The sequence below is a fragment of the Abramis brama genome (assembly GCF_963993115.1).
Source record: "Abramis brama genome assembly, chromosome: 6".
NCBI classification, from domain to species: Eukaryota; Metazoa; Chordata; class Actinopteri; order Cypriniformes; family Leuciscidae; genus Abramis; species Abramis brama.
Window position 1 is genome coordinate 38,318,740 of NC_139968.1, and position 10,382 is coordinate 38,329,121.

Genomic DNA, 10,382 nt, shown 5'->3' on the forward strand with positions numbered 1-10,382 from the left:
TATGATGCGTTTGCCATGAATAACTGATTCACGGCTGTACCACAAACACTTACTATTTTTATTTAAAATCCAGAAGTTACGCTGCAACTTTTATTTAATAAAATGTTTTTTCAGCATTGCGATTCTCTTTGTACACATATAACCTACACTCTTTAATGGACGCATGCACGTTTAAACACAATTTAAACAACGTAGGGCTATTATTCCATGCATTACTTAAGTTGCTCAAGCAAGTGGTCAAATATTTAACTGTAAATTGACAAAAACAGCCGACTCTCATGCCTTTTCTTTTCTTTTCCATTTAAATTTTAATAAAATAAATCTTGCATGTCACAAAGAACTTGTTTTTCCACCTCCACGAATGAGAGTGTTGATCATTATGTCGCCTTGTACTACAATTTATTGACAAATTACAATTTATCTAGATCGTTTCCGCACCGAGTCTATTTCTGCTGTGCTGCAAAGGCTGAATTAAATTGACAGCGCATGTTTCGTGGTCAAAATTAACAAAGATTGACATGAAAATGTAGTAATTTCACCATAAATGCATTTAATTAAATAAATTGTACTCTCATTCGTGGAGGTGGAAAAACAAGTTCTTTGTGACATGCAAGATTTATTTTATTAAAATTTAAATGGAAAAGAAAAGGCATGAGAGTCGGCTGTTTTTGTCAATTTACAGTTAAATATTTGACCACTTGCTTGAGCAACTTAAGTAATGCATGGAATAATAGCCCTACGTTGTTTAAATTGTGTTTAAACGTGCATGCGTCCATTAAAGAGTGTAGGTTATATGTGTACAAAGAGAATCGCAATGCTGAAAAAACATTTTATTAAATAAAAGTTGCAGCGTAACTTCTGGATTTTAAATAAAAATAGTAAGTGTTTGTGGTACAGCCGTGAATCAGTTATTCACTGCAAACGCATCATATATGAAGCACTATAGCGCGTGCTGCTCCTGCACCGCACACACACACACACACTGCACACAGAGTATGTGGGAAACGGCCGTAAGATCCACCTACAGTTCTTAGAAACTTAGATGTGTCACGCACATAGTAGTATCTCTTTATTTCGTACAACAGCAGCACTCATCTTGTTTGTTTACAGCGGATGCCGATGAAGCGGCCGTAAACCGGAAACTGATATGCCGACAACTGACAATAGCGGAAGTTCGTCGCAACGCTTGTGCACATAGCCTATAGGAGCGCTGTGTGCTCAGGGTCGCCCGTAAAAAATAAAAGTCAGCTTCACTGGGGACACATTATCGTCAAAATAAAAGTCCTGCTGTTATGAGGACATAAAAGTTTGCGATCTCTAAGACTCGCTTGAAAAGTAGAACGTGGACGTCTTCAAGATCGATCACGATATAAAATTGTCAGATTGCCCACCCCTACGTTAGAGTTCTGAAAAATTAAAGATATCAAACGGAAAGGTACTATGAGGTTACTGTTTTTTTTTACCGGTGACAACATTGTAAAGATGGAGCTTGGTGAAGGCAAGCTTCCCCTTCCCACACTTCATATTGAAACTGGCCATTACCTCATTTGTCATCAACCTGTGGATACAAAAGAAAGAGGATTTAAATGTCCAAATAATTAATTATATACAACACATTATGAAGCGGTTGTTATAGTTTAGTAGGTTTGTCATATCTTGATGTCACACTGGTTTTATAACATGTTAAAATTGACACTTTCGAGGGGTGAGCAAAAACACAACGTTTTAGTGTGGGTCCTAAAAGGTTGAAAAAGTTAGAGAACAGACGCTACACGGTCATATAATGGTACATGCACTTTTACAAGTTGATTGTACTGAAATGTGTGTTGGCAGTGCCTGTACACATCCATCATAAAATGATCAAATTACATCCAGTGTTTTTTTTTTTTTTTTTTTTTATTCTTATATGTGTCCTCCCAACTCTGTTCGATTTTGTGACATCACAAAATCAACGCCTCTCCCACGATGGTTGATTGACAGTAGCGTTTCAACACAGACCCGCCCTCGTGAGCGAGCTGTCAATCATAGCCCGCGCCGACCGGCGCCGTTCATTGTTGATAGCTGGAGCACTGAGTAGAATGGCGTCTAAGCAATTGTGGTGTTCTGTTCTTGGGTGCAATAAGGAACACAGCATTATTTTGATGTTCATAAATCCGAAACCGCTGAAGACGCAGTGGCTGAGTTTGTTTTTGAAGGGAATATTCCCCACGATCAATGTCAATGCTTTCATGTTTGCGCGAATCATTTCACCAGACTGCTTTGCATTTCACCAGAGTTCAGTATAAAGCTGGTTATTTGCTAAGAAGCTGCTCCTGAAAAAAGGATCAGTACCAACTATTCGTGTTCCTGCTGAACCTCCAGAAGAACTGAAGTGAGTGTAACGTTTTATTGACCTTTATATTAATCTTTATATTAATCTTTGCAAATCGCTAGCACGCTTCATGATGAATGCGGCTATTTTTACACTCGGGGACATTACGGCATGTTTTCTATGTATGACGTTCTCAATATAATTCATAATCCCATGTTTATAATAAACAACGCGTTATGGTTATTGTGTTACAAACGGTGTACGCACAAAACAGAGGGGCGGGGTGAGCAAAGCTCATTATCATTTAAAGACACATGCACTTAAACGGCATGCTGAAAGCAGAGCTATTTTTGACCAGGTAAAATTTGTGTTTTCTTACAATACTAATGAGAATTTTTTATTAAAGTATATTACAAACTTTTAATTTAGACCCTAAAGAATCATATTAGCTTGTACAAAAATGACATTATATGACCCGTTTAAAACCTGAAATTGTCTGCTCAACAATGCAGCGTTAGTGAGGAGCTGACTGACGAGATGATGACGGAAGATTTAGGTTTGAAAACGAAATGTAAAAGCACCTATTTAAGCAAGTTTGTCATTGTACTGTATTGTTTTGTTTTACATTAAGATTAATAATGAACCCACAAATCATATTTTTCCCTTATATTATAACTGAGGATGACATGGGCCCTTACGTTTTTAACACTAACCCATTCAAATGATTTGACATTTCTACACACACACACACACACACACGCACACACACACACACACACACACACACACACACACACCTACACACACACGCACACACACACACACACACACACACACACACACACACACACACACACACACACACACACACAACTACTACTATATACTTACTTGCTTCTGGGATTGGGTACGGGGAATGTTTCTCATGTGTTGGTTGACTTTGCGTAGATTGCTGATCAACAGGTGAACCTGATCTTCGACTTTGTTTTGTTTGGAGAGATGGTCCTCCCTGAGAAGGTGGTCTGGTCTGCTTTTCTGAGATGAGCTCCTGAATTTGCCAAGGGGCTACAAGAATCAGAGAGTAAATTTACAGCTTAAGACAAATGATTAACTAATTGTAATATGTCATTTTGGTTTTGACATCCACACTATGGATTTTACTATGCCATATTACTTAACAATTAGTTAATGGACACATAATGATACCTTTGCAAATCATTAGCTTTGACCCATTGTGGTAATGAACACATTAATTGACACTATTAGTTAATAAAATATATTATTATGGAATTAATACATTATGACAGATTTAATTAATTACTATTCATATATTAATTCATCTATTAATCATTTAGACTCCATATTAGTTGCTGATGCAGTAATAATTGTGTCATACATTAAATCATGATTATCTGTGCATTAGTTAAGAATGAATTAATGCCTATTAGTGCACCCGTATTGTAAAGTGTTACCAAAACTTAATATATATATATATATAAATTTTAAGCATGTTAAGGAAATAAAATAAGATAAATCACGTTCGCACCACATGACATTTTTTAAGGCTACGACCAATTCATCTATATGAATAAACACTCAGTATTTATGTGTACACAACAGTCTTAATGTTAGAACAATTGCAATAGATATTATTATTTTTTGTATTTTAAAATTGGCATGTCGAAAATCTTTTGACCCTTTAAATTGACCCACTAGCACATTTTACACAATAAAGTGATCTAGAATCCACGGCAAAGGACACGTATGGCCACTATTATGCGTGTCATGTGGAGGGCTCCGTAAAATTGATATAAATGAATGCATTTATTTCACGTAGTCACGTTTCCCCGACTCCCCCAACAACAGCGGCCTATAACCGGACAACCGGACGTGCAGTTCAGTCAGAAAAATGTGCGCGGAGGCGACATTCCTATCACTAGGCCTACTTGTACTATATATATATATATATATATATATATATATATATATATATATATATATATAGTTATTATATTTAAGTCACTTTTAACTACATTATTAAAGGTACTCTGGTAGTTAAATAGTAGGCTAGGTGGAAAATCGCGCCAGTTCACAAAAATCAATTGCTGCCTCACAGAAAAAAAAACGAGAAAAAAAAAAAAAAACACTAATAAACAGTACACCAATATCTATTTATATTTTCCTTACCTCTGTTCACTCATCGTCCACAGCAGGTGTGTCAGGATGTTGAAATGTGTGCACTGTGCAGTGCCCAGCCCGCGCAGTACAACAGCTGGAGAGGAAACGCGAGGTCTTTGATGCCTAACTGTGATTGGTTAGGAATTATTTTCAAATTGATGCCTAACTGTGATTGGTTAGGAATTAATTTCAAATTTCTTGGGTTACCTGCAACATTCTACAATTTTTTTTTACACACGTCAATAGGCTAAATTGATTTTATTATTATTGTTGTTCATATTATCATCAGTATACTAATAATAATTACTGCGTTTGTCTGACAGCTGCACTGTTATGAAGCACAACTTGATAAATAAATTATGGGTGCAACTAATCTGGAAGAAATTTGGAGAAATATGCCTTTATTGTAGGTCTTCCAACGCTTCCTACAGGATCAGGTCTGTAGCTACTAGTTCAGCTAAACACAGTACTGAGAAACACATGCTACATAAATGATGAATTACTTATAAAATATATAGTTTACGCTTAACTTCGTTCAACTTTATTACCTGTTTGAAATAAATAATCCATAAAACAAAATGCGATCTGAGGCGCTCACGCTAATAATTTCTGTTCCACTCGCCTGTTGGTCGCCCCGCCCACGATATGGTCTCGTGAATATTCATGGTAGCTCCACCCATTGGAACCAAATATTTCAGGAACCGAATATATTGTAACACTGGCCAGCAAAAGCAGGCGGCCACGTACCACAAAAATACTGTTCTCAATAAAAACCTTTCTTTATACTACAAACCAAAAAAAAAAAAAAAATCCTTAAACAGCAACAACTGATAGAAAAGTTAGAGAGAACTCACACACTCCATTGGAAACACACTCACTCAGACGCCAACTCCGCCCACTCACTCAGCACATGCGCACAGAGAGAGAGAGAGAGAGAGAGAGAAACCACCTATCCGACTCCTGTCCAGCAAAAAAGAAGCCAGAGAGAGCCCAAACACCTTCCTTTGTTCGTTTGACCAGGTGACATGGCAATGATAAACATTCACATTAAACCATGTTCTTGTGTGAGTTCTTAGTATTTTTTGAGAGGAAGTGAGGTTGCATGCCAGCAGGGCCCTTTTGTCTCTAGACCAGGCCTCAACAGTATTTTCAGTCTTAGAATACCACTGGTATGAAGAGAAGTGTGCAGTACATTTTCAAAGCGAAAAAAATTCCAGAGAATATTATAATATATAAAACACAGAGAATGAAAATTGATTACCCAAAGTAATTCTTTCCTCTTGAGACAGTGTGCCAGTTATGCATTGGACATCCTGCACTTGCAGAGGCTGTACTAGTTACCAAAAAAGCTAGGATTGTCAGCATGATGGGCTTGATAGAAAGTAAGTCAGAGAAGTATAACTAATGTAAAGAGCTATTGTGATCCGTGATGGCTAGTATTGTGATGGGTTAACATCAATATGATTTGACTTGTCAATATGACAACTTTGATAACCAGATTTTTCTCACCCTTGAACTTTGTGTGTTTCTCAGAGAAAATGTTAACGGGAGTATTAATCTTTTCTCCTTAAGATTACTTGACTATGGGCTATATGGAACATTACATATATATATATATATATATATATATATATATATATATATATATATATTTTTTTTTTTTACTTTTTTTTTTAAGTTTCTATCCTTAAGCAACAAGAACATGTGTCTCTGTTTAATCTCAGACTTATATGTGTTTGCTTCACACAGGAGCATGTGTCTGTGTCAAGAGTTGTGGATTCATTGGAGGGGTTAAGAGGAGAGAAGTTTCCATCCAGGAGTGTCTTTGAGTGTCACTTTGAGGCTTTGTGCGACACAGACTACACTTACTCCTGTATCAACTGTGGATTTAACCTATCTGTGGTAGTCATGGATTTACACAGGAAAGGGGTTTTCAAGCTGGCAGGTAAGTGACATTGTGATTCTTTTGTGTGTTTACAGTGCAGAAGTGTTGCTTTTCCCTAATGGTGTGATTCATTACAGTCAGTGACCTCAAAACACCCCCTGATGACTTCAACGGTGAAAATGACATTGAGAGTTTTTGGAATTCTGTTCATCTTGTGACGATAAGTCGCATTTTTTCCAAAGTGAGTTATGGTGATTACTAAATTTCATCAGATTCTACATTGCAAACACAATTTGGATGACAAATAATGCATCACATTTTGTAGGCAGTGCAAACAACCCTTTCACTGTCAGTCCAAGCTATGAACACAGCTATGAATCCCTGGATTAAGAGTGAAACGCGTCGAAGTGGCACTGTTCTCAACACAGAGTTCAAAAAAGTGAGAACATGCCCCTCTTCAACTGAAGCACAGCTGAGCAGTGTTACTGAGGACCATCTGATGGATGAGTTGGCAAAAGAAAAGGTGATGTTGCCATGTGATGAAGTTCTCTGGGTTTGAGGGGTAAGAAAGTGTCCAGTAAATGGTCTGTTTACAGTTTGTCATAAATATTATCAGGTTGGAGTTGTGAGAAAAGTGCAGGTATCACTGCCATGGCTACATGAAAGGGTGCACTGTGCTCATCCAGCTTACGTTGGCCCTTCGCACCATTGTGGGCAGCATTGTGCAACACTTACTGCCATCAGCAACCTCAGGCCCTGCAGAACATTGTAGGCAGCCAGAGGAGATCATCCCCTCCAGGAACAGCTGGTACATAAATGCATGGCTTATTTGACAGAATTTCATTTCTGTCATTTAAGTAATTGAAGGATTTTTTTTTTTTTTTAAATGGTACTTTTAAATTTGCATGTCTTTTTTGCTTTGTCTTACTTGTAGGTCAGCTATGTTCTGGATGAGGGTAGGCCTGCCAATGAAATTATTATTAAGGATGGCCCTACATGTTTGACCAGGGAGAACCTGTTCTCTTTAGGTCTAAACAGGGAAATGGACTCAATGGTGGGTGAAAGGTTTTGTAGGAACGTTAAAGTACTCAATTTTAATTTAGTTTAATGTCAACAATTATCATCCAGTGTTATTCATGTTTGATATCATTTAAAATGTCACAGTGTGACTGGTACGATTGTCTCATTTTACAAGTAAGTAAAACAAAAGGTAATAAGGTTTTTTAAGAGTTTAAAGATAACTGCCACACAAGGAGGGTTTGGTTTTTAGACAAATGGGGCCTCCTATTTCTGGGACAAATGGGGTCAGTCTGCTGCCTGTTTTTCGTGTCCCCATGAAAAGGAGACACAGCACTTTGGTAATATTTTCTATGTTTTACTTTTTGGAGGTACCTACACTCCTAGCAAAGATTAAAAGGGTTTCACAGGATGGTGCAGTGGCCACTGACGTTTTGCAGGCATGTGTTCATATTCACTTTAATGTTGATGAAATGGCTTTAAATGACTCCATATTAAATCATGTATCATATCTACAGTTGCCCGATGACATTCTCCAGAGGATCCTTGTCTTCGTAGTTCTAGAAGACGGCTGCTCTGCAATGCCAGAGATTTAACAACATAGTCAGCCAGGAGCATTTTCAGCAGGAGACACACTTCAGATGGCTTGATGGTGAGTTCAATAAGTGTGGTTGATCAATCTTGTTTTTTGTCTAAACAATTAGGCTAGGTCAATCTCACTCTCTTCCATTTCCCTAACTTGAAACTTTTGACAGTTAAAGATTTCGTCATTTATTGTCTGAATTGTGTGACTGTCATTGTCATTTTGATATTGAACAGGTGTAGTGAATTGGAAAAGACTTTCAAAGAGACACTGTCAGAGCTACAGAAAGCCGTACACCATCTCTAGATGCAGCCGTCTACAATGCAGCCAGCTTTACAAAGACTGTGGTTCTGGCTACCAGGGAAATGGACAACGGGAGTGCTTTTGGGGTTTTACTCTTCAGATGACAACCCTGGCTACAGTAGCTAGGATTGCTTTTTAGACGATGATGGAGGTCTTGAACAGTGAAGTGTGTGTGCGCACTGTGTCTTTGCTGTAAATTATGGTCACTTGCAGTTCAAGTGTGTTGTCAAAATAGTTGTTTTTTTTCTTTCTCAAAAACAAATAAATTAACTGTGGAAATTATTCTTCATTATTTTACTGTGGTTGATTTGTAAATGTTATTTTGCTTTAAATACAAAATTCTGAATACAAATTTTTGTTCATAATTTTTATTTTAATAACCTATTTGTTGCAGTATGGTCACTTGCAGTTAATGTGTGTTGTCAAAATAGTTGATTTGTACATGTTATTTTGCTTTAAATACAAAATTCTGAAATTATTTCTACTATAATATAATAAAATTATTATATTAAAGTCATAAAACCTAAAAGCTCAGTATACCGCTTCAATATTTTGCGTGAAGAGTAGGTCAGGTGACGTATAAATGCGCTTGGGCGCAGTGAAGGTTGAAGGTGACGTATTTCTGCTCTTGAGTGGAGCTCCACTCGCCCCTAAGTTTTTTTTTATTTTATTTTTTTTTAAATAAAGCTTTATTAAATTCTTACAAAATACAGACAGCAAATTTAAGAACAAAATACAGATATAACATATAGAGAGAACAAAGCAAAACAGAGAGAAAAAAAACACGAGAGTATTTCATGTAAACAGTTTTAGGGATTTAGATGTCAATAGTTCTTAGAGCCTTTGTGTTTTTTGACAAAGAGATAGTCATCATATATTGTTCAAGTTCTTTCTTCAGTAGAAAGAGTTCAGGCTTTCAATTAGTGAATTTGCTCTTGTGTATATGAAATTTTGCTAAAAATAAAAACAGATTTATAAAATAAAAGGCATTACCATCTTTGTGATTAAAGTGATGAAAACCAAAAATAAGATTAGGTGAAAATCAGAAACACAAAATCAGCAATAAACTTTTGGAAGTCCCTCCAGAATTTGTAGGTGAATTCACATGACCAAAATAAGTGGGTAAATGTTTCAGGTTGCTGTTGGCAGAAAGAGCAGTTAACATTTATATTAGACTTGAATTTTGATAGATAATGTCTTGCAGGGTAGAATTTGTGTATCAGTTTAAATGAAATCTCTTTAATTTTATTTGTTAATAAGAACTTTTGAGGTAAAGTCCAAACTTTATTCCACTCAATATCAGCCACAAAATTAGACCAATAAAACGTGGCTGGTGGGATAGAAATTAGAGCATCCTGAAACATAGATCTTATCTTGGAGTTCAGACGCTTACCAGATGAAAAGCAAACCTTACCAAGAGAAGACTGACACACATCAGGAGGAATGAATGATAAGGGAGGAGAGCTGTAGGAGCACCTGAATAACATGCACAGACCAGATGGGATAGCATCAAATACCACAGAAAATTCTCTAGGCGTTATTGGTACATTATATCTCCTGAGAAATTCAGAGTAATTGTACAATAAGCCATCTTCTTTGAACAGTTGACTAACCAAAACAATTCCGTTGCTAAACCAAATATCCAAAAATAATGTTTTGTTTTTATAAACAATATTACAGTTATTCCAAATAAAACAGCTTTGTGGAGAGAAATTTTGTTTGTAAATCAATTTCCATGCTAAAAGAACCTGTTGATGGAAATGAGAAAGTTTCAGTGGTATTTTTGGAATGCTATAATCGCATAGCAGCAGGAAGTTAAGGCCACCTAAATTTGAGAATACGAAATGAGAAATAAAATGCCAAATGGATGTGGGGTTTTTCAAGTAGTTTTTGATCCAGTTTATTTTGAAGGTGTTATTAAGTGCACCAAAATCGATAAAATTCAAACCACCTTTGTCACAGGGGCTTAAAGTGACAGATTTTCGTAGGTAGTGGGTTTTATTCTTCCATAAAAAAATTGTGTAAGATTTTGTTAACTGAATTACAAGTATTATTAAGCCTTATTAAGGGGGGAGATGAGACAGGGTATACATAGTTCCCACATG

General features: G+C 36.5%; 1 protein-coding gene across 5 annotated transcripts; it reads left to right on the forward strand.

Annotated features, from left to right (window-relative positions):
- The first annotated feature begins 5,747 nt into the window (after nucleotides 1–5,747).
- Nucleotides 5,748–7,977, forward strand: LOC311085389 (uncharacterized protein). 5 transcript variants are annotated; one of them, XR_014606802.1, is made up of 7 exons: nucleotides 5,748–5,871; nucleotides 6,239–6,434; nucleotides 6,512–6,615; nucleotides 6,700–6,897; nucleotides 6,991–7,182; nucleotides 7,309–7,831; nucleotides 7,910–7,977. XR_014606802.1 is itself a non-coding variant. In XM_084117901.1 (5 exons), exons 1-4 carry the CDS (start codon nucleotides 6,398–6,400, stop codon nucleotides 7,144–7,146), a joined length of 495 nt encoding a protein of 164 aa, XP_083974027.1. In that variant the 5' UTR covers nucleotides 6,163–6,397; the 3' UTR covers nucleotides 7,147–7,182; nucleotides 7,309–7,890. The 5 variants fall into 5 exon arrangements, 1 of the variants encoding a protein (XP_083974027.1); XR_014606804.1 differs by lacking the exon at nucleotides 5,748–5,871 and having other exon boundaries at nucleotides 6,163–6,434; nucleotides 7,309–7,428; nucleotides 7,763–7,831; nucleotides 7,910–7,974; XR_014606803.1 differs by lacking the exon at nucleotides 5,748–5,871 and having other exon boundaries at nucleotides 6,163–6,434.
- Nucleotides 7,978–10,382: the final 2,405 nt, after the last annotated feature.